Source organism: Streptopelia decaocto (genome assembly GCF_964273445.1).
Source record: "Streptopelia decaocto genome assembly, chromosome: 5".
NCBI classification, from domain to species: Eukaryota; Metazoa; Chordata; class Aves; order Columbiformes; family Columbidae; genus Streptopelia; species Streptopelia decaocto.
In genome coordinates this window covers 52,224,389-52,249,282 of record NC_138659.1, presented here as the reverse complement: position 1 = coordinate 52,249,282, position 24,894 = coordinate 52,224,389, and the positions used below count along the sequence as shown (strand labels likewise).

The 24,894-nt window shown below is 37.6% G+C and overlaps 1 protein-coding gene across 7 annotated transcripts in view; it reads right to left on the bottom strand.

The window, feature by feature from the left end:
- Window positions 1–262: 262 nt before the first annotated feature.
- Window positions 263–24,894, bottom strand: part of PLCE1 (phospholipase C epsilon 1) — a 158,776-nt gene continuing 134,144 nt past the window's right edge. For 4 of the 7 annotated variants that reach the window (XM_082052587.1, XM_082052588.1, XM_082052589.1 and 1 more), the window contains 15 exons: window positions 24,045–24,171; window positions 21,180–21,221; window positions 20,310–20,434; window positions 19,477–19,594; window positions 15,140–15,271; window positions 13,722–14,012; window positions 12,752–12,915; window positions 11,568–11,829; window positions 10,853–10,971; window positions 9,658–9,786; window positions 8,699–8,908; window positions 6,797–6,958; window positions 6,450–6,668; window positions 5,481–5,690; window positions 263–4,425 (listed from right to left, as the gene is read on the bottom strand). In XM_082052587.1, coding sequence (XP_081908713.1) covers window positions 5,511–5,690; window positions 6,450–6,668; window positions 6,797–6,958; window positions 8,699–8,908; window positions 9,658–9,786; window positions 10,853–10,971; window positions 11,568–11,829; window positions 12,752–12,915; window positions 13,722–14,012; window positions 15,140–15,271; window positions 19,477–19,594; window positions 20,310–20,434; window positions 21,180–21,221; window positions 24,045–24,171 — 2,280 coding nt within the window. In that variant the 3' untranslated portion in view covers window positions 263–4,425; window positions 5,481–5,510. Of the gene's footprint in view, window positions 4,426–5,480; window positions 5,691–6,449; window positions 6,669–6,796; window positions 6,959–8,698; window positions 8,909–9,657; window positions 9,787–10,852; window positions 10,972–11,567; window positions 11,830–12,751; window positions 12,916–13,721; window positions 14,013–15,139; window positions 15,272–19,476; window positions 19,595–20,309; window positions 20,435–21,179; window positions 21,222–24,044; window positions 24,172–24,894 lie in introns of those variants that run through there. The other 3 variants (XM_082052590.1, XM_082052591.1, XM_082052592.1) reach the window with 2 other exon arrangements.

Genomic DNA, 24,894 nt, shown 5'->3' with positions numbered 1-24,894 from the left:
CAATAATCAGAAATTCTTTTTTAAAATCTTGATTTCTATTTAATGGATTAGAAAATACCTATTTTACTATGTAGATTACAAAACTTCCTACATAATACTGCTGGTAATACACGTGTTTCTGTTTAGGTTGCCAATCCCACAGCTTTTGAGTAGTTCTTTTTAATTGTTAAGTGGTTGCAAATATGGATGTGGTTTAAGTTCTGAAAATTACAGGGGGACATTTGCTGGTACTTTGTTAGGTCAGGAAGGCAAAAGCAAACAGTCAGCATCTTAAACCATTTATTTTTTTTACAACATATACAAATACAAGTTTATTCTTCAAGTCAGCAGAGAGAAAATAGTCCAGGTGGAAAAGTCACTTTTAAAATTGTTCATTTTACACAATTTTGAAACAAAATAAAGACTGGCACATGTTAATGTTGCATTGTCAGAATACTTTGACATGCAGAGGCAGACAACTGTACAACTAAGTCATTCTGAAATATCCTATACATGTATTGGAGCTAAATCTATTTACTGCCATTGATTTTTGTGTTTAATTTGCTAACTCTGCCAAAGGTCTATAAGTATTGAAGTTACAAAATATTTGTCACAGACAGGAAAAAAAAACACCACCATTGTTACATTTAGTGGGCTACCCTAAAAGTAAACTGAGTTTTATAGTGGAATAGTAACAGCCAGTGATTAAAACCCAAAAGTAAGCAGAGGCATTGAGAGAGCTAGAGCAGAACAGACAGTTTGGTTTCAGAAGCTGCAGACTCAACCTTCACTGAACTATAAAGCTACCAGCAATTTCTTCTTTTTTAAAACACTAACTATGAATGTAAGAGAATGTGTTCATGAAATATGTAGATACTTCCATGTTGAAGTCTTCAATTCGTGAAAGCACATGATTTCTAGAAGCAGAGGGGTTTCTAAAGATGGCTATTTGGACACTTCATCTAGTAGTATTTGTAGCAATTAAAAAAAAAAGTGACTACGTTTTAAAAATTAAAACTGACGACATAGTATCTTTTATTCTTCTAACTGCTAATTTTGAGGTTAGTAAGATAGAAACAGGAAACCCTTCAGGCGGTAGGAGGGACCTCCTGGTGTGCGCCAGTTCCTGCAGCAGGGCCAGGATCTGCAGCTGCCCAGCTGTTGTCCCGTACAGTCACACCACTAAAAAAGTAGCACATGCTATGCAAGGAAAATACAAGACATTGGTAGATAAGTAACAGTGGTTTTAAAATAGTGTAGAATAAAATACTTCTGTGTTTTTGCCAATAGGCAACAGAACGTGAGATTTCCGCCTGTAAACTGTTCAGCATCAGGCCTGCTACCACTCAGAGACTGCGTGTTTCTGGAAGGTGTTGTTTATTTACATTCCTTTCTTTCAAACTTTATCCTGGAAGTCGCTTCCTGTAAATAGTTTGTAATGTAAAAATGAATGTATTTTCCTAATTGATATCGATGCCCAGCCAAAAGCACAGAAAGGGACAAAGTTGTTTTGTCAGGCTTGTCATAGGAATGTGCAGACAGGTATTCCAGCAGAAATAAAATCTGGCTAAGCAGAATAAACTTTCCTATTAGAATAATAACTCAGCACATGAAATTTGTTTAACTGGGCTTTCACAAAAGTTAACAAAAAAACTCTCTGTTTAATGCTTCAAGTGGTGTTGTATTTTCATTATTAGGATACTTGAAACAAAGGGAAGGATATTGTATTCCAGTGTACCTAATTTCACCAACAAAACTTTACTCTGATGTTTACCTAAAATTGCAATTAAGTGATATATTTATATTAATGAAAATACTGGACAAGTGTAATTAGCCCTACACAATTCCAGATGTCTACATGCCTATAAGGTTGGAGGTTTTATATAGAAAGCCAAATATTTTGCTGTTCTCTTTCACTGTGATAAACAGCAGCAAAAGCAGCTTTAGACTGTGACTGATGAGGAAGATAGATAGTTATATGAATAAACTATTCTCACAGCTAGAAAATTATTGTATTAGCAGAAATGGTACAAAACTACTGTTTTTAAATTGTCATTAGATGTCAGGCTACTGTTAAACCTGTGTTACACAATGTGACATGGCTGCTGTTGTCCCTTGATTTCCCAAGGGTTTTTCTTTTTAAATCTACGTGATAGAAAACTATTAGTGGATGACGACATGGGTATATGAACGTTCCATGCTGAATCTAATGAATTAGCAAACGTGTCTTCCAAACTACTGTGATACTACAGGTGATGTTAAGACTTTTACTTTCAGTGCTACTGAATATAACAAAACAAAAAAGCCAAACAGGTAAGGTCAAACTTTATAGGAAGTAAGTATTGTTTTTAAAACATCATGGAAACACCAAAAGAAAAAAATTCTTAAGGGTGTGAAACTGTTACTGTGTTAAAGTAACAGAGAGTGAAACTAACATTTAAAAAAAAAAAAAAATAAAATTTGCATTAGTAGAATTGTGCAATAGGTTGTTGTAAGTATTTCCCAGTAATTCAGAAGTATTGCAAAGCAAACTATGCATATAAAACTACAAGTTGCCACATCTAACGTTTTACTCACTATCAGTCTCGCATTATACACGTGCCCTGGGGTGGGGATGGGAGGGAGCGCAGCACATTCTTACAGGGCCAGCTGTGTAGTTAGAACTGGTAATGTGTGAGTGAAGGGGCTGAGCTGGGAGGCGTGTGGCTTTTTTAATTGGAACTTGATTGCTGAATTGCAAAATTCTGTTTTGCTACAACAGTACTGAAGATAAGCAGTGGGAAGTGCATGGTCTCTGGGAGGATATGCCATGGAGAAATTTGACTTTTTTATGTGTCTGTGGTTATTTTCCCTGGAAATGACCTCAAAAGGGCGCTTTTTTGCTTTGGTAATGGCTACTTTATCGGAATTTTCTGCAGTGGATAGTGAAAGACTTCATAGCTTCTGGTGACAGAGAGCGGTTTCTGTTTGCATGTTTATATGCCAGTTAGTGACTGACTTTGCTTGCTTTTATTTAATTTTCTGACTTGGGAGAGGAGGGCTGAGGGGGGCTGGTTGTCACAGCACTGCTGCTTGTAACTTCCTTTCATCCTTGCACTATCAAAAGTAAACATCCTTTTAGTTGTGCTGCTTCTTTATCCTTTGCCTGATGCAGCTACTCTCTCAGGAGCAGCAGCACTTTGTGCTAAAGTTGATGTGGAATAACTGAGTGCATGAATCACTCCCTGTAGTCACACCAGGTAACTGAAATGCTTTGTTCAGGGATTCCTCTAGGGAGAAAAGAACGTGCAGAGCAATTTCTTCACCACAGATACACTTCTTGTGGGAAACCAAAGGGATGACTCATTTCAGCAGTTGTTTCTTTTGTGCCCCTGTAAATGAGTATGGATTGTTTTCACTAACTAAGCACATTGGTAACTCCCATGGAGAAAAAAAAAAAGAGACAACCACAACTAACTTAAATGTCAGAAGATGAATTCAGCAAACATAAACCTTTCCAACAGTGTTTCTATGTAAACAAAAATGTCAAGAGTTATAGTGTGAGAGTTCTTTGTACTCTCTGGGTGTAACAGACAAAAAGAGATTTCCTGACAATATGGAAAAATGTATTTAGAATTCAAAATTTTAAAATGTTAGTTACATTTATCAATGCATTGTTTTGTGTGGGTTAAGTTTTGGGTATTAAAGATCTTGTGCTGAAAAAACAACCAGAAAAGTTCAAACATTTTTTCCTCTAAATCCAGAGAGAGGTAAAAATTCTGCATTTTCTAAAAAGTAGTATATGATAAATATATTACACAATAGCATATACTTTGGAACATGATAATAAATATTCTTTCTTTAAACACAAGCCTGGAAAAACCAGAATTTATAAGAATAAAATGTTGTTCCTTGTCAAAGTATCACTACCAGTTAGGTGTATTTAGCTATTGTACATTATTTTGTTAAAGTAGATAAACCATAAATAATTTGAGCATTTTGTGTATATTCACCAAAGTTAAACAGAGAAGCAAAGGAAGTTACAGTATATTTAAATCTCTTTACAGTCACTTAACACAGTGTTTAACAGAAATCTTCATGTAAAAGTGCATTATTTTAATATAATACACATAAAAGAACGCTCTGGTTCTCTGCCTTCAGTTTCCCTAGAGGCAACTAGCTAATATCATCTTTTGTTTAAAAAGAGGAGGGTGACAACACACATTTGTTTGCAACATACAGTCCAAGAAAACTTCTTCATCCACCTGTCGAGGATCTGCAGATGTGAAGGGATGGGAAGAGGAGAATCTTCCAATAGCTGACAGGTGTATTTCCAATCTACAACATCCCATTCAGCCTTCCCGGACTCTGGATGTTAATCCAGCAGCATTACCTGGATTAAGCATCTATAGCACGGGGCACACAATTGCTGACCAGCTCAGTCCACAGCAGGTTCCTTCAAAGGCACTGCAGAAGGATTCAATGATTGATGTAAATTCCAGTTTTCCAAAAATGTAAAAACAAATGAAGAAGAAGAGGGAAAATGACTGGGCTCTTTCCATAATTTACTTTGCTTTTCTTGAATTCAAATGGTTTTGATGATTCTAGGGCTTTTCTAGTAGTCTAGAAATAAGATATCAAATTTGTCCCTTCATATTTGAACTATTTTACAAATGAAAATATTACTTTTGAATTCTGTTAATTTAATGATTTAGCAGTAGTATGACAGTGCATGTCAAATAATGCTTTAATAATTAGCTGTATGTGGAAAGAGAAATGTAATCTTAAATTGGCTATATGTGAGATGGGATTATCAACACTAAACAATTTCTTCTTCATTTACAATGAGCCATAATTCAGATGATGTCTCAGTGCTGTAATAGCACCATGCAAATATCTGGTTAGTATGCGGTGGACGACTTACATGTACTATCATCTTCACAGAAACAGGACAGTCTTATGTTGTATATTTCGTTTGTTTTAAGTCAAGCAAGATGGAAGAAATTGAAGCAATAAGGAAAGGATAGTAAAAATGTTTAAACATTTCTGCCAGAATTTCCACAGAGAGAAATTAACACTATAAACTTTTGTAGCTAAAAAGGAGATCGTCAACCCTGCTGATTTTATTATATGCATGTAATAAAAAATAACAAAAGCTCTACTGGATACTTCTATTTACTTTGGCCTAGAGCAAGAGTAACAGGACATTATTAATTAAGCACAATTATTGGATTAAAATGCATGCTATAAAATCAACCAGGATGCAACTTTTTTTTTTTTAATGGGCAGAGAAAGTGGGTGAAACTCCATTCTTGACGCCATTCTGATTCACTGTAGCAAATGCCATAAATAAGTGGAGACGATGCTGATCTGATTGTGCCTTTGCACACCAATGTGTAAGGCTTTTATGGATCTTTCTGGCAGTCTCTTGTACCTCAGTTTAACCTGCTACAACTTTGAAAAAAATATTCTGTAAATCAGGTATTAAATGATTGGTCAGAGACAGGATCAATATGTCCTACCTGGACAGACGGTGTGGTAGGCAGTGGTGGTTACTCCATGATGTCACTATAAGTCAAACTGCACGCAGACCTCTCGTCCTTGTTCTGGGGACTGTCCGGCGAGACCTGCAGAGGTGCCGAGATGAATCCCCGATACTGCTTGCTTGACTTGGTTAACTTCTTGAGTTCACTGGTAAAGGAAATGCCTTTTCTTTTGTCATCTCGTGCTGCCTATAAAAAAAATAAATCATAAAAGTGATTTATAAGAGGCTGTTTGTTAGCTGTGAAATATGGAATTAATACAAAACCACCTAAGATAGTTCTAAGCAGGCCTCCCTTTTGAAATTCAGCGTGGCTGTGCTCTCATAACCAAGCACACTCCTCTAATTGTTCTGAATAAATTAATTTAAAATTATGCATTGTCAAATATATTTTTAGCAAATTTGATATAAACTTGTTAAAAATCTGTGCTTATGCTACAGGTACTTTAAAGCAACAACTGCTGTAGACTGGTGGCATCTGCTGGAAGGGAGAACACTGGTCCTTCTCCCAGCAGGCACGGACTTAATTCCTGCTATTTTCCGAAGCCTGAGATAAATGAACAGAACAACTTTTTCACTGGGCAAAAATAAAGGGGACTTTGTTCCAGTAGTTTTTCCGTTCTGCCCATTTGCACAGTCCTGCTTCACTGTGATGGGGACCACAGCGTACACATCCAGAAGATTTTGAAAAACAGAAAGCTGCAGCAAAAGACAGAGGTTGTCGTGGGATTTGCAGGCTGTGAGGGAATTGTGTTGCTGGATGTAACTGATGCAGTTTTGCAAAGAAAAAAATGGAGCTGTGGAGAAAAGAGGAATCTGCTTTTTGCTGTAGTGTCTTCTCTCCACCCAACCTCCTGTCAGTCTTGTCTCCCTCCCACTGAAAGCAGGTTCCCATTAAGCTGATCATAGAACATCTGTAAAACCTGCTGCAAAGTATTTAATCTTTTACCTGAACCTGTTCTTTCAGTTTAAGGATAAATTTTCCTGCTCCCTTCCATTTGCTTTGGGCCTGAAACACAGACTCTTGATCAGAGAGAATCCTCTGAGATGGTTTAGATGTTGAGGACTTTTTGTTTGCTGTCTCTTTTGTCACCTCTTCCAAGAGCACATAATCACTTGGATTTGGATTGCTCAAAATGCTGTAGGAGTATTTGGCTTTGCAAAGAGTCTGTTAAAAGGCAGAAAAAAAAAGGCATTTCTTCAGATTCAAGTTACTAAACTGATTCCTCAGCCGGTGCCGAGAATAACCTCCACCCCACGTGTTAAAGACCTACCAAATGGAAACATGCTGCTTACCTGCTGTATGACATCCTGAGCTGTGCTGAAGCGGGGAGCTTTGATGACGGTGCGTGGCTGCTCTGGGGAAACATCATGTACCTGAACAAAGAAACTGTCATCCTCAGAGCTGATGGCTGCATCTTCCTTTGCTTCTTGAAAGACATTTCTCTCATTTAAATTCTACAGAAAAAAAGGAACGCCAAATTCATTTACTTCAGAGAAGTGATTAATAGCTGGTGGTCACAAAAGGTTCTGCTGCCCCTGCTTCATTTCATTAAATGCAAGTCTTATTATATAAGGGTTTTGACAAGCCACTGTTGCTGATAATAAATCTCTGTGTGGCTGAAATACTTTTCATAGTAGACAGGGAGTGGAGACACGCATTGTACATTATGCAAAAATGATCACTTTCCTTATGTATGAAAAATTAGGTTTTCTCATGTAATAGTGACATTAAGATGGGAGATGGTAGAAGGTGTCCTTTTCTCTCCTTATCCCTGCACTGAAGCCAAAATAATTTAGAGAGCAAGAAGTCTGAGCAAACATTTTCCTGTGGATCAAGAGGAAGGCTGCTGTGTTGTCCTTTTACAGACTCTCTGACTATGGCAGATTTTAGACAGAATTCCTCCCTGCACTTCCTCCCAGATAACACACTTCTCTCCAATCCCTTGTAACGTAGCTTGAATTCATAAGCTATAAAGATGGGCTGTGTATCACACCCTACAAATGGACCCACTCCTTGTTTCTCCATGCAAATTTGCAGCTCTGTTTCTCCTCCAAGATCTGAGGCTGCTATCTACAGAAAAGCTCAAAAATACAGATAATGTTTTGAGGTACCGGCATCACAGGACAAAACTACAGCATAATTTAACCCATGTTTTCTGAAAGAATGAAGTTCAGCAGTGACACATTTGTGGTCACATACACTTACAAAGTAAATGGTGTAGTCAACTGAATTAAGTAGGCTACTATTTCCATGAGCAAATTTCTACCTAGTAATTTTTGCTCCAAATATTAGAAATAAAGGAAAATAAAATATTGATTTGTCTAGTACAGTGGTAATTTGTCAGATTGAAGCTTTATCAAAAATTTTGTCAAAATAATCAGTTTAAATATATTTTTTAATTTTAAAGGATCCCAGAGGATGTCATCTGTGCATGTAAAATCTGTGCATATAAACCTATGTGTGCATATAAACATATGTCTACATATATTACTATGTTCAGGCTAAGCAAGCAGCATTATATGCTGAACTGACCAAAGAAGTGCCTCTGAAAATGAGATCATTAAATGTCTTTCTCCTGCTTTTGTGTTTCACAAGCCTGGGCATTTTCAAGCTTTGGACGTTTTGCTCATAGTTTAAACTGAAGTAATCACTCCGTCTTCCTCCTTCAAATTTAAAGAAATCAGCTATTTTAGGCTATCATTGATAATTTCATCATCCGTTGAGGTTTTTAGAGTTCTTAAATATTAAAATCCTTCCTGATTTTTCTGAACAGAAGAGAAGCTGGTGGCATCTAAACTGATTGATAGTTGTAGTCTGGAGTTCTCTTACTTGTGATCTTTTGGTATTAACTATTATCCCTTCTTTATATTAGTTTCCTCTCATGTCAAAATCTAGATTTACATTACATTAGAACTATCGGTCAAAACAGTAAGCTAGTGGCACTGAACTGTTAAATAATAATGATCAAAACCCACAAAGCTGATCCTAAAGCTAAGTGAAGTCAAGTTAGTGTCATGCAGGTGTATAAACTCTAGTTGTCCTCAGTCAAGAGTTACATATGTTTTTAAACAATGTACACAGCATTGACATTACTCACCAAGTAGTGAAACAAATACTGCACCCTTTTGTTTCCTGGTCCTCACAGCTATTTTTAGCTACCTTTGTAAATAACAATTTATTTAAAACAGACTTACTTCCTCTCGGGTTTTAAAGATAATCCTTCCAACATATCCTTCTTCTGGGAACCAACTGTTCAAAAGCTGCACTAGCCCTTCTTCAGGACCAATTACTCTCTGGAATGGTGGTTTTCTGCATTCACTCTTTTCTTTAGATATAAAGCTTTTCTCTTCCATCAGAAAATAGTCTGCCGCACATGAGTCAGTGCCTTTTGTGGTAGCCAAGATCTAAGACAGACCACAATAAACACATGGCAATTAGAATGCTAAATATAAACTGCATAATTAGTAGTTATGAGACTGAATAAAGAAGCTTTAAGAATCTGTAACTGTTCTGACAGTGGACGCAAGACTTCTGATGTGCTATTTATTATTCAGATATTTTACTCCAGGGTAATGTACTGTTCTCTTTAGCCTAGCCAAGCAGTTCAGCTATTCCAGACAAGGCAGTACTTATTTAAGCTTATTTCTGTCCTGTTGGGCTGGCCAGACAATTTATTCATAATCCCAGGACAGTACAGTCTTTTCCCACTGCTAGAATAACAATCCCTGTTGAGTTAACTGGTTTTTCTACTCATGAACTTCGCCCTCTAACTTTTACTCTGTATTCCTATGGTGCTCAAGTTCAAAGAATTGTGCAGAAACGCTTGTCCTTGTTGTAAGGACAGCCCACTGCCTCCATCACTCACAAAGACTGTTTTTCTTATCTACATATGCCCAAATTTAAAAGTAACTAATAAGAATATGTTCTAGGATTATAAACCCATTTTCTGAAGCCAAGATTGGGGAAATTTCACTCATGACAGTCTGTGTTTGTAACGAAATTGATTCCACAAAAGCACATTTCTGAAGTACCTCCTGGCTGTGACGAATGAACTACAATGACCCTGCGATCTGGGAAATGCCAGGAGAACCATGTCCAGAGGGATGTTAGTGTGGATTCTTGCAATTAGTCTGCAATTCGGAGGGCAGCTTACCTGGTGGAGAAGCTGTGCAGCCATGGTCCCCTCGCTTACATTAAAAACAGTGAAAGGCTCCAGGCCTGGAATTCCATGAATTGTCACTTTGTGAGTCACAGCAGCTTTCCTTTCCCCTGTGCTAAACAACTGTTCAGACAACATTCAACAGGTTACTGAACATTTTTACACAGGCCTGTTATTTTTAGGTTGCATAAAATAAACTGTACACCCAAGTTGTAAGGACCCCGACAGAGCAACGCTATCCAGCTAATACATGCATCTTAGACTACAGATCAAGGCATTAAAAACCGCAACAAACCAATCCTCCAAAAGACCCCACCCCAGCTTGAAGATGAAGAGAGGGAGAACATAAACTGCCACTGGACACAGGGCAGATCTCCATTGCTCACTGTCTGCATTTTAGCTGAGCTCCAACTACATTCAGTGTACAAATTACTGGATGGAAATCTATAGCTTCATTTTACCCTCCAAACCATTTATGTTCTTCCTTTCTGCCCAAGGTAATTCACCAAGGTAAGCGTTTGTCATATATTCACAGGGGGATAGCATCTGCAACACATCCACTGTTCACACAATAGCTCAGGAGGTTTTACCTTAACACTTTAGGAATCAGCAAAATCATAATATACAAGCTTAAAGTTCCTAAAACACAAGTAACCCAGGTAACCTAACATTAAGGGCTATTAAAAAATAAAAATCACATGCATATATATTACATACATGTATGTATACATATTTGTGCATCTAAATGTGCACACACACATATAAAAATATGTATTTATGCAAATACAGACTCCATCTTTTCCTGTAATACAATTTAATTTTACTCTCATTATTGCAAAGTTGTTGGTAATTTGCATATTTCAGGGGTTTTTATCCCAAATGCAGTGCTTATGATTCATGCATAAAGGAATGCAGGAGGCAGCTCTGAACCTTACAGCTCAACCACGCTCCTTCCACACAGGGGTCCTCATGCTGTACCTCAATACAGCGAAAGCCAGACTTTGAAAAGATTCACACTCCCACAGTTTCAGAACCTTACTTCCATCAAAACCCAAAAGAATTGGGCATCGAGGTACTTTCAAAAAACATGCAGGTTTAAGGGACTAATATCTTTGAACAGTCTGGTTCAGACCATAGTAGTCATTAAGACAAGAATACACAGCATTCACAAAAAAGAAAAGAAAATTACCACAGATGCAGGCAGAGTGTTTCCAGAGGGACTTTCTTCCATTCTTCGACTGTTTATGAACAGACTAGAAATTTCTAATGCTTCGTTGTGCAGGTTATGGAGCTGGACATGTCTATAGCCTAAAGAGAAAAAAACCCTCTATAAGTACTTTGCCACATCCTAGAATACAAGTCTCATAAATATAAAACTCAAATTTGCTATATTTATAGATACAATTTGCCACACCGATAGAATTTAAAGCACTGTAATAACACTGCATGAACAGTGTCTGTACAATAGTGTAAGCCAAATGCTATGAAATCCTGACTGCCTCATATAGCTGCATACTTTTGTTTTGCCATAATATTCAATATATTCATACATGAAATAGACAAATATTAGAATATGAATGAAACAAGGGCAAATTCTCACTGGGAAAAGGCATGCCTACAGCCAGACCTCCTCATACGCTAAGACTGTTGTGTACAGGATGCCCCAGTCTCTGCAACAGCACAAGATGTGACTTTTTACCAAGTCACTGGGGCAGCCTCCAGCTCCCAGGGAGTCTATTTAATCAGCACCATACTGCCAGGGCAGAGTATGTTGTCTGACACTTGCTCCCTGTCTCTTCTAGAAAAATTCAACCAGCTGATTAAAAATATCCCTCCGGCAGGAATCAGTCCGCGAATCTGCTGGACCATTTTGGCCTAGGATATCACTACAAACTATACTGTACCTCTTTTGAGAGCTTTTAGGGGAATGATTCTCTGAGCTGCCACAGCTGAACTGTTATTTTCAACAACTGCGAAGCGAAGAAAGACCAAATCTTCGAAGTGAACCCGGAAAAGGAACTGCTCATTCCACATGGGGTTGAGAGTGTTGCGGTGAATGGGCTTTGTCCGGAAATGGCAGCTGTCCAGGGGCATCCCCAGCACGTCGAGCTCAATGCACGGGCTGCCCGTGCTGTTGCTGGGGCAGACGTTCTGTCCAGACACGATCTGAAGCCGAGGAGTACACAGAGAAACCAATTAGTGGAGCAATTCTTTTATTGTCACGATTCTGAGATAGATGTTGTTTAGCACACCACTAAGCACAGTTTGTTAACATGCTGATTTAATTACAATGCTCCTCTACTTTTGTAGTTGCCAGGGCAGTGATTTCAGGAGCAGCGCTGCTTCAACACCCCCCCCATGCCGTTGCCACGGTATCTTTCCTCTGAAAAAATACACTACACATCATGAGTGTAACCATTCAAGGCATCTGAAAGTTAATCTAGAAGGAATGTACCAGTAATGTAGTCAAAAGGATCAAATTTTCTTCTCCATTACTCGGGGCTGATGGCACTGACCTCTGGCTTGCTTTGGCACGCACAACACGAAAATTAGGTGTGTGGTTACCTCAGACGGGAGAATTTTGAGTTTTATGAATCTCACTTTTTTTAAACATTTCCTGGAAGGAACTAGCTTCATAGAATACATTTTTTGGGCCGTAAATGCATGAACTATATATCCTATTATATAACTTAAAAAAATATTTTTTAATGTTCAGTACAACTTTTCATAATGGCTTTTTGTGTAGCTTCTCAATTGTTCACAAACGTGAAACATCCAGGCACATGTATAATTTTACACAGTTGTGTAGTCCCAGGGAAAGTGCTTTCAGTACTGGGTTTTGACAAATATTGTGAAGGAAACAGTGAAAGTAACTATGGATACAAACCAGCCAATAAAAGAAAGACAATTATTTGCTCCTTCCCCTCCAGTTTCTGTTACTTATACTGACCTTCAGAAGTACAACCAACAATTAACGGTTCAGTGTTTCCATACAGAAGCATGACTGTAATGATGGTTAAAGACTGTAGTTAAACATTGTCTGCTTCTATCTGTTTGGCTGTATTAAATTCCCTTTTAGTGTACTTACTGTTAAAGAATATATAGCTGGCTCCTTATTATCAAGATCTCTTTCTAATGGACAAAACTGCTGGTACATTGAGCAATTTTTATCCCACAAAACAGGAGGTTTCAAAACATATCCACAGCCGCCATTAGCCTCAAACATCGCTGCATTAAGTTGCAGAGGAAGATCTGTGAAAGGAAGGCAGCCAAAACTGACAAAGAGCAATAGTACAATGGAAAAACTGTAACACTGAAGGCAGACGTGATTTAACTATCTTTTTTAAAACTTTATTTTAGTTGTGTACTATCATTCTTGCTTTTCAGATAGCTGTAATTCATGTATCCAATCTATCCAATACTTAATTACACAAAACTATAAGAACAGTTAATTCTTTTCTATCCCTTTCTGTTGTCTTTATCCAACTGTAAGGCTTGTCTGCACCTGCTCTTGGAGCAGGTATTTGCCCTGTACTGCAGAGTGAAAAGGCATTGACTCTGTACCTTTGTAGATGACCTAATAGATCCCCCATTGAAAAGGTGAAGAAACACAAGATAGGGTAGAAAATGGCCCCAAAATGTTTTGATCAACATTAAACCAGCATCCAAGGTGGCACTTCTAAGTAAAAGAAGGTTCAGTACCTTTTTGTACTTGGAATTATTAGAAAGGGATAACAGCTACTTGAACTAGGGAAAACAAACAAACAAACAAACAAAAACAAACCCAAACTTCAGCAATAAAATCAAAATGGAAAGTGTTGGTGTCCAGGCTTCGGTGCTATCGGGAGATCTGCTGCATTGGCATAAGGCTCCTGAGCCCTTGGATCACTACTCTCAAGGACCAGATTGTCGTGGTATGAACCTGCTTGTGCTGGGGCTCACAGACAGGTACATTCGCTTGTGGTAGCAGGTAAAAGCAAACATCAAACACAAATTCAGAGTTTAAGGACTTATTTCACATTTTAAATGTATTAAAATGTGCGTTGATGTAGTCATACCATCTGTTTGGTAGTTAAGAGCCACGAGCTGTACGCCATGGAGCCAGAAGATGAGTGGATGGGGATTTGAGGAGTCGATGCGGGTGGCAGCGGGGTAAGTCCTCAGGAGCTGACAGGTGGTGTGCTGGATCAGCTTCTGCGAGTACCGCCTGCACAGCCGCTTGGCCGCGTTCTCGTTCAGCGAGGAGATGTGATAGCACTTGGGCGTCCTTATGATAGCACTGAGAGAAGCGGGAGAGTTGTAAGGAGAGCAAGGATCTTCTCCGGTCTGCCGCATCACATCAAAAGGACCTAGAAAATAAACAGTAAGCTCAAGATACAGCCACAGATCCAGAGACTCCAAAATTTCAATGTCTTCTAGTGAAAGACGTGTGCACACTTCGGTTATAGTACAAAGAGGTGGTCCTGGAAAATGACACTATCAGTGTGCCACATTCCTTCTTAGACAGTAAGAACAATTCATGAGAGGATACATGATGTTTAAGTATTGAAATGACACTGTGATTAGTGCTAACAACCCTTTTAATAAATAAATACTTAATTGGCATTTGCCTGACTAAAATAAAGGACTAAGAAAGATTGAAACCTATCTGCTAATTCTCTAAACAGGAAGTCAACAGAGGCTGTAAGAGTTAGGGAACAAAGCCAGCAAAATACTTATATCCTTTAGAATTAGGCACTATGCTCCTTCATTTTTAGGACACTGGCCTCTAAAAGGGAAATCTAACTGGTCTGCTGCAGCTGTGCCCTTGGGCTCAAAGAAATGCAATGTTCCTTGAGCCAGAAAATACATACAAGAAAGGGTACAACTCTGTAACTTTCTGTTTATGGCATTCACCTGAAAGGCAGGGAATCTGGGTCTCATCTCTGCTCAAGAACCTTTTCTGAACTTTCTTTGTATTCTTTACATCTGTTCATATGCAGAAGTACAATTTCCAAGTTCAAAAACTGAATCATCTGCAGAGTCTAAACACCTCCAAGGTGGAACACGGGAGTTTGCACAGTTACACATTTGTACTTGGCTGAATTTTAGGCAACTAAGTCCTACTTCAGACACTAAAAATCCTTTTCTGGATCCAGCCCAACGTTTCTGCCTTCCATTTGTACTTTAAAATACTCATTCATACCTTTTAAAACACAAACTTTAAGATACATCACTTAAAATGTATGTTAGGTTTGAATCATTTACAAATTAGGGTCCTCATATGCCTGACCAAGTAATCCTATTTTAACATTCCACACTCTACACTTCAGTTATAATAGTGTTACTGTAATAGCTGCTGCGCTAATGAAAAACCATTCCAAAGTTCAACATCTTACACATTGTAAAGTATTTGATCTTTAACAACTTGGTCTGGTACGTGTGTTGGATTACAGAGTCATTCCATGTGACTGGTGAAAGAAGATGCTAACTTTACCTTTTCCAGATGCTTTGGCAAGAGCAGCTGATTCCCCAGGGCTCAGCCTGCCAGGATTGTTGCCAAAAATGGACTTCCTGCTTTTTCTTTCTTTTCCTCTGCTAGAGCCAGATGAGTTTAGAGTTGACAAGCCTGTTCCCATAAATGTAAAATAAATGAGCCAAAAAACATGACCAAGAGGGCATGACATTTTCCATCATATTTTACATTATTTTGGAAGGCATGAGTACTCCTCTTATATAGTACACAGGACAAGTAGTGTATCTTTCCCCATAATTTAATTTTAATATCTTTACATACATACATGCCTTTATATATGTATATATTATGTGTGTTTATATATATAATGATATGAAGCAACACAATAAACAGTTATCTCTTTGTGATATAACTTTCTCCATATTAGTTTTTGGCTTCAGGAAGGTAGTGGCTCTGTCTCAAATTACCAAATGGTCCTAATTAATACTAAAAAAACATGCAGTAACAGTCCTAATGTATTCATCCTTAGAATAATTAAAAGCAAATAATTTCTACAAAAGCAATAAATCTGTACAGTAGCAAATACTGTGGAATTCATCTAAATGATTAAATAAATGCAAGAATATTATTTCAAGATATAAGGTAAAGGAAAAAGCTAAAATGCTGTTGGCTAAACAGTTTAACCTCAAGATGTTTTCAGAGTTATCTTCTTTTGTTTAGAATTTGTATTGCAATGATGGGAAATACAGTAGGTGTGCAAAATCCATTAAGCATTTAATAGCAAATATGTACTAGAAGTGGAGCTGGAAAGGTCTAGTAGAGCTGTTATTCAAACATATGCATTCTAGCAAAATAATCATTAAAATCATGATCTAAATCCCAGTGAAGTAAACAAACTCAATCCCGCTTAAGGTCAGTTTATTTCTGTTGACTTGGAGAGAGGACATGGCAGGCCAAAATTAAACTAAGTCAAAACACACAACAATTATTCTGACACCAACAGCAGGGAAGGTGCGAGATGGGTCTCTCAGAGACCTAAGCTGTACTTGTGATATAAAATATAGCAAAGCAAGTACACTGTTACTTGCCTAACTGTGACTCACAGAATGACCTTCATGAACTCACATCAATTCACACCTGCCTAAAGACAGTTCTGGATTTACTACTAATATTTCAGCTACAAATGTAAATCACAAAGAGGATACATTGGACTCTCTTCTACTGAAGTCTTTCCACAGCTGTAAATTTTCAACTCTTAATCTTTACAGCATGTCTACGTGTACTTAGTAAAATTATGCTTGTAGTTTAAATGGAACTGCTTGGGTTAGTAAAATTTAGGATATAGAAAAATGTTTTCAGTGTTGGAGACTTACTGTCTCTTTGGGCCAAAGCATACACACAAACCACAGAAGATGGTACGAGCTGAGATCAAGGAATATGAACTGACTAGAAGAATGAGGAGTTATGTACTGTGTGCTTCCAGCAGTATTTAATCCAGGTTTTCAATGGATCAAATACATTTGGCAAGCAAGATCCAGGTTCCAAAATCCTGTTGTGGAGACAGTCACTGAGGAAACAGACTAACTTCATAAATCACCAGCGAGTGCAACACAAAACACCAGGGTTAACTGAACTCAGGGTGATGGCCGCAGGGTAAGTTGCAGCTGGGAGTTTTCTTTCCATCCTTCCCATGGCCATGCTTTGCATGTGACATGCCTCGTCCCAGAGGCAAGCTCCATTTTTCTCCCCAATTTAAACTAGACTCCAAAATGTAGCATCACTTATTCATAGGATCGTAAATCCATAAAATAATGGAGATTGGCAAGGATCTGGAAGTCATCTGGTTCAGTTCTCTGATCAAATCATGACCATACTGCACAGAGATCCTATTGTACAACTGTTAACAACAGAGTAAATGTTTTCTATTTACCTATGCTATGTCCTTTGAATTACAGAATTTAGTGCTCGTCTCTCATGTTGGATATAACTACACTGCTTTACTGCTTTTAGATTTTTAATCCACAGGATGGCAAACTTCCCTGCCCTTCTTATCCTAACCATGCTAAATTAACAGGTTAAACTGTAATTATCACCTTCTCACCATGTGTTTCAGACCAACAGCTATTAGTCTTCATGTTTGCAGATCTTGAAAAACAATTTAAGGTGCTTTTGTATGTAGGGTTCCCTTTTTCATGCTCACTTTAATTTATTGAAAAGTGATACCATAGGGGCAGATAGTCTGATACAAGGGAGATGGTGACGGAATTTCATGCTGGAGAGTTCAGGTAACTCCCTGCTCTCCACACTTGAATGTGCAGATCCTGTATTTATCTACCCAACTTTCTTTACTCTTTGCATAAGGATCCTCAGCACCAAGGCAATGAGCCACATGCCAGTGGGTTATAGCAGTGCTGTGCTCAAGTATGCTTCACTGCCCTCATCCTGGGTGACCCAAAAGAACAGATCTTCACCGTCTTAGATAACAGTATGATGCTATCAAACGGACTGAAACTGAAGATAAGCAAGGGCTGTAAGGGTCAAAAACCACTGAAACAACAAGAGCTGTGGTGGGTTCCTTGTTACCAGAGATTTTTATAAACAAGAAATGTTACTTTCTGCACATGATAAATCCTGTTTTGACCAGGGAGCACTTAGTCCGTGTTATGCAGTAGGCTAGCATAAGTGAACAGAATGGTCCTTGTCTTTTTTTTTAAAGTCACAAATCAGTGATTAACATTCAGGGACATAGGCAACTGTAAACACAGAATAGACCTACATGAAGACAGGAGAAATAAAATATTTACACCACTGAGCAGCCACTGACATGAATTCCACCTTCCCTATTTCCAAAACTCTTGCATTTTCTTAGTTAGGAACCTGGTCAATAGAGCTACATAGTCACGGATCTACCAGCCTTGTTCTCACTATTAATGGACAATATTGGGGTACAGCAGTGCCCCATGTCTGTGCCCTCCAGCTGAGCAGAGGAATCCAATCAGCAGCATGGTGGCCATGGAAGTCTTCATATCTTACAGAGAAGGCAGTATTTGTCTCAAAGGAGACAAAGTTTGTTGGAAAACTGATTTCTACAGCTTCATGTGTTCACCTGTGAATGGAACTATTTCTCATAATTGTTTTATTCATGTCCCCTTTAAAGCAAGAGGAAGAAATTTGATAAGCAAAGCAGGTTATTTCTTTTATAACTGAAAAGACATTAAAAAACTGAAATATTTTACACTCTTCTTTGAACATCAGAACTTCTTTGTGTGTCAAAGTGCTTGGAACAAGATAAGCCTATCTCTGTTTAATCTTTAATATAATTCTTTAAAAGAAAATATTTTATTTGAAAGATATCTCACTGCAGATTTCATTAAAAAGAGTATCAGATTTGAATTTTTAGAAGTTATTATTTTTACAAGTGACACCTACAATTCTTAAAGTTATAGAAGATTAGAAAAGAATGCTTCTCCATTTTTCAGCATGTTTATCTTGCCTATTTGACACTATTTTATGTTTGGTTAGCTTCTCTAATCTAATTATAGTTCTATTTGTATAAGATTATAATTTGGCAGAATTGCTAACTTTTTCACAGAGAACCATTCAATTAAAAAGCAGATTTTTCATTCAAAACATTAGACACACCAATAAACAATAAATTCTCAATTTAAAAGTATTTATGTACACAGTGTGAGTCAAAACATACTCAACCCCTCATGTTTCAGGACTGTACAAGTAACTATCAGTGATCTCCTCTTCAGTCACTCCCTCTCCTTTTCCTCTGCAAACATTATTCTTCCTACTGTACCAAAGATGACCATCCTATCTCCTTAACCCCTTCCACAAAGGGTGCGTGTGAGTGTCCAACCCGCTGTCCTCACCCACTCCAGGAACAGCTGCTTTACCCCCCAAAATGGCTCCTTCCCACACACTTAGGAAAGAACAGAAGATGCAGCTGTAGGCAAAGGTGAAACACGGTGAAGTGATGTCACCTAAAGAAATGTGATAAGCTCTTCCTGCAAAGATTTTCCTTCTTAATTCAGTAGGTCCTTACATGGAACTTGGAGCTCTTAAGATAAAGCTTTCTGTCATCTGTCATTTGGCAATGAAGCAATTGTCTAAGTTGTGAAGACTGGCAAATTTCTCTTTTGTAAACATTTGACAAACAATATGTCTTTGCATAATTCATGAATACTACTTCTGAGCCAGTAACTGTTATTACGTAGAATACCAAATCATCAAGAAAAACGCTCCTCGACTACTTCAATTTGAAAATGCTTGTACTAACTAATTCAAAACATAAACATAACATCTCTAAGAATTATAAAGCTTAAAGTAATAAAACAAGGCAGCGTACTTACCAGGGAACTTCACAGCTTGACAGTAAATTACAAGATCTGATAGCTCTGGGGCTATCTGTCTGCTTTCCTTCTTATTCTGTGGAAGATAGAACTCTTCACCAAGCTCCATGTCATAAACCTAAGTGACAATTCCAAGAACATATAATAATAAAAATATGGAATGTGAAAGTACTCTTGTATATCTTACTTATGTCCTTAAAATCCTTTCACTCATTCTTCCTATGCAGTTTGCTGTCTTCACCTCACACATCTCTGTGTGCGGGTTTACGCATCAATACCTGTTACTGATACTGTGGTAGCGTGCAAAGGCCTCAATCAGAGTCATTTCTACAAACATTTAGACAAAAAAAATCCGTGTTGAGAAGAACTACAGTTTACAAAACAGCAATGCACTGGTTCAGTTGTGAAATGATTAACAGAAGGTAATGTGGCTGATATCATAGTGCTGTATTTTAAAGTTTTTTTAGGTACACAAAGATTCTGAATATTCAGATGAAATCTTCAGCTCCATTCATGTTAATGAAAATTAGATATCTAAACAAACTCCTGGATCTAGCTTCAATTAAATCTTCCATTGAGAGCAACGACAGTTAAAATTCAACCAAGCAGCCTGTATATACAATAACCTCTGAGGACTTTTCTTGAACAGTATGTTGAGTGTTTGTTCTATTTAATCTATTTTCTCTGGTGTGTTTCCATTCTTTCTACTATTTGTCTTCATTCAAGCACATTTCCCATCTGATGTCTCAGTTACCTAAACTGCTCAAATCCTTTTGAAGCTGGTTACATATCAAAGTGTGGCTGAAAAGAAAGGGGGGAAAAAGCAGAACTACCTTTCCTTTAATGTTGTAAGTAGCACAATCAGCCTTCTTTATTCGTTTGGCAGTCTCTTCATTATATTCAAACTGCAGTTTATCACTTGATAATTTATTTTCAGGTCGGTCTTCAAGAATGTTATCTAAAAATTAATGGGATTTTAATAAGCATAAAGCCAAACTACTTAAACTGAAAATTTAATTTGAATTAACAATATTTGTGGACAATGCTATGAATCTTATCTGAATAACCAGATGCCAAAACAATGCATTTACTGGTCAGAGCATTCTCTTTTAGTAGTAACTTTCTACTTTAAAAATCTAACGCTCGGCTTTGGTTAATGTGTTGCACTTCTTTTAAAGCCCATCCTTTTGTGCTCAGAAGATGCTTAAAACAAAATCATCTAGTGAATTAAGCTTGCCATCTGAAAACAGCTGATATTCCTGAACAACAAAGAATTGCTCAAGTCCAAACACAATTAACCACATCAAACACGAACACATCTTTGTACAGTGAGTTTTGGCTTCATTCCTTAACATTCACCATGAAGAAATATGTTTTTACATCTACAGAAATTCCTCTTCAAAGCTACATATTTATCAGAGAATAATACACTTATTAGTTTGGTCTTTCTGGATCAAAATATTGTAACTGTCACAAAAGGAATGGTTTTATTTCATTCCTGATGCTTTGAACATATTCTTTTTATGCAGTGTCACACATGCAGCCTTCTAACAGTTCCTGACCAGTTAGCAATGCCATTTAAAAATATCGGATTGAGTTTTTAATATGAAGTAGAAACCATATATTCACACCATCACATTTAACAGGCTGGAGACACAGTGTTGATTTCATGCAGTTAAAATGCTCAACCAAATGGCCTTTACCTTCCAGGCTGTTAGGAGCAGGAGAAGCATTAAGGACATCAGCTACAGGGAAATGGAGTCAGAGAGGGAATAAGAGTAAAGGAAATTAAGATTTATAGACAGAGAAATGAAAATTAAGTGTCAGTTGTAAAATGGTTAGCCTTAAGCAAACCTAATGCATCAGTAAGGAAAATAAAACTGAAAATCTTTTAGAGAGTTTACAGACCATTATTTAGATTAGTTTTGCCAAAATATTAACTTAATTAAAGATCCCAAAGAATAACCACTGTAATAAAGCAGTAAACCATGCTGCATATTCCTTCATATATTGGAAGGTGTGAATGTTTCTTGCTAGCTTCAGATTTCTCAAACCTCCTCTTATCTAGAATATTGCTCAAATGTCACTTACTACAGTTGGCTTGCAACATTTTCCTGGCAAGTCTGTTGACAAAGTTTTTCACAGCAATTTACATCTACACTATCTCCACCCTGTCCCACACAAGGAGTATTCTCAAGCAGCCAGTTAGGTCAACTATCTAGCTAAATGCAGCTGAAGGCAGCACTGGCACCCAACTTGAAAAATTTTCCTATTATCATAAACAATACTGCTATCCCACAAGCAGTGTCAGGTCCTGAACTGCATTAATTAATTTTGTGACTATTTTTTAAATCATTATAAACAGAAGCAAGTAATGTAAATAAGAGACCAACTGGAAAGAAGACCTGTGCTGCAGGGCATGCTCAAGCCTTACATCTTCTTTGAACTTAGTGCCTAGAACTTAAACCAGTACCCATTAGATTTAAAGGTTCAGTGTGTAAAGTACTTTACTGTTTACCTAAGAGAACATGCCCAGCTGCATCAGCGCAATGGTCCATCTAGCTCAGCATTCTCTTTCTGACAGTGGCAACAGGAGATGCTGTGTAAAGAACGCATCAGCCACTGGTCATGGTCTGACTCCCTAGAACCACCCCAACATCCACAATGGCTGAATATTAGGATGTTGGACTGTACATTTCTACATATAACATTTGCTTATAAACCTGTTCATGAATTTGTCCAATCCTTTTTTTTTTCAATCTGCTGATACCATTTGCTTCTGCAATTCCAATTGGTGCCAAATTCCAGAAATTTACTACTGGCTGCAGAAAGAAATACTTCACCTCTTTTGGACTGATCTTCCACTTATTTTATTGAGCACCTCCTCAACCTAATGAGTTCTGTACTCCCTTTATCTACCACTTCATGATTTAGTAAACCTGCTTCAAATTCACCTCCCAGTCCTCTTCTCTACCAGCTGGAGAATTCCAGCCTTTTCACACTCGTGCAAAGCCACTGCCATAGTCCCTTTACTTTTTTCCTTTTCCTTCTCTCTAGCTTCCTTAAGTCCACCATATCCTTCTCAAGATCTGGAGGCAAGACCTTGACACAGAACTCAAGCTGTGGCACATTAAGGTTACATAAAGAAGCAAAAGTTGTTTTGTTTTCAATACTGTTCCTGATGATCCTCATCTTTTGGCTGTTACTGCACACCAAACTGAGGATTTCAGAGAACTTTCAATGATTCCATGATCTCCCAAATCGATATTGCCATTGTTGTGCTTAGATTCATATAAGCAAGGTTTAAGTTTATTTCCCTAAATATATTACCTTACGTTTATCTACACTGAAGCACATCCGTAACTTGTTTGTTCCCTTGGTCAGTTTTGTGACCCGTTTATGGAGTTTAAGAATGGTGGAGCATTTAGCTACTCAAAGAGCTTAGTATCACTTGTAACATCACTGCTGTCACATTGGTAAAACACGCTGTGATCTACTTTGATATAGTCTCTGAAAATTACCAATTAAAAATAACTAGTAACCCATTTAGAGGCATCCAGTGTGTTCAACCCATGCATTGGGGTTTTGACAGATGTCCTTTGACAAAACTTGAGAGGATTAAATATTTCTGACTCCAGCTGTTTACCAGAATCTACCAGCCCTGCAGCAAGGGAAGCAAAAGAATGCATGACCTCAGCTGAGCTGCCTCAGTGTGGCACATTCTGTCCATCTCTGTAGTTGAATCAAATGTGTCTGACCTAACCGGAGAGCTAAGGAAGCAGTGGAAGTTACTAACTGCAGTACTTTTTATCACCTCTGGCATGCCAATCATTATATCCAATCTATAAATTGCTCCGAAAGGTGGACTTATGCTAAACTGCCAATTCCTGAAGACTGGGATACCTGAAGCACAGAGAACACATGAATTTACAAGGCAAGTCAGTGAGATACGCTGTGCCCTTTTTTCACTGGGCAGCTAAAGCTTTAATAAAGCTTTCTGTATTCAACAAGCCAACGATTCAGTAGCTTTTCTACCTTTATGCATGAAATGAACAGCTGATGCTGAAAGTGTAACTAAAGTAAAAGTACTTCAGCGGTCCCTGGGATTAGACAGTAACTAAAGAGGACCTCGGAGAATATGCATCTTAGGCCAGCTTAATGGTGGTCACACAGATGAAAGAGCTAAGCCTGTTGTGAACCTTGAGCTTTCAGGTGTCTAAACTCCTTACAAAAGACAATACAGGTGAATGTAGGTCTACTATCAACATAACCATTTTTGCACAACAAATAATATAAAATATAATTTATAAAGACTAAAATTTAGCATACACTGCACAGTTAAAACCTCTAATGGCTGCAGTTAAAAGTCACACTTAAGTCCTATACAGAGTCGAATTATTTTCACAGTATTATAAACTATTGCACCAAAGTGCCACCAGGGACATTCAGTACATCTTCCTTACAAGGTAAGATAAACTTAACTACATCATTCCTGAAACAGAATATTTACATGCCTTATTGCTACTGTTCTAAAAACAGCACTGTAATAAATAAATATATATAGTTACCATCAGACAGAGATTCATAGTCATAGTCATATTCATCCTCTTCATCTTCGTCCTCTTCATTGGTAGGTGTGGTGGGGTTGCTAGCACCATTGCTAGCCTGTGCTTGCATGTGCGCCAGCTGGTGAGCCTACAGCAACGGAACCACTTATTACATTACTGGCATTTTTAAAAAACAAAAGTTTTCATCACTGTTTGCATCTTACATGAAAGTGATGAATCTATATAATGAGAAATAATTAGGATTATTAAGACCAAACTAAAATACTATTTTAAGGATTTGAATATAAAGAAAACTTGAACTGGTAGAAAAATACCCAATAAGATATGAAACCTAATTCATTATGGGAAAATGTCCATTTTGCACATTATTCAGAGCAAGACCACCTTTTTCCAGTCTGAGATATGCTGTTTTGGAAACATATTAAAACTTTTTTAAAATATGGAAAATGTCCATACACTGGTACAATTAGTGGGATTTACTTATTCTGATACAATAATTCAATTCTAATTCAATTGTATTTACATTCTGGATAAAAGCAGTTAGTTTTCAATTATTCAATCTAATTGATGACTAACCACAAACATTGTTAAGTTGAGGCTACCAGAGATGCATCCCTAATTTTCAGAAACCAAAAATATTCTCATACAGGTATAAGCACTACTTGAGTAGCAGAGTTCCTCCAAAATGGGTGTAAGAGAGTATTTCCCTGGCTTGAAAATGAAAAAAGAAACAAGCAGAATTCTACCAAAAAATATGACATACTGTATATTATATATACACACATACTCAATTCATTTATCTATTTCTCAACAAACATGAGCAGCAAATAGCCTCAGAATGAAACTTCAT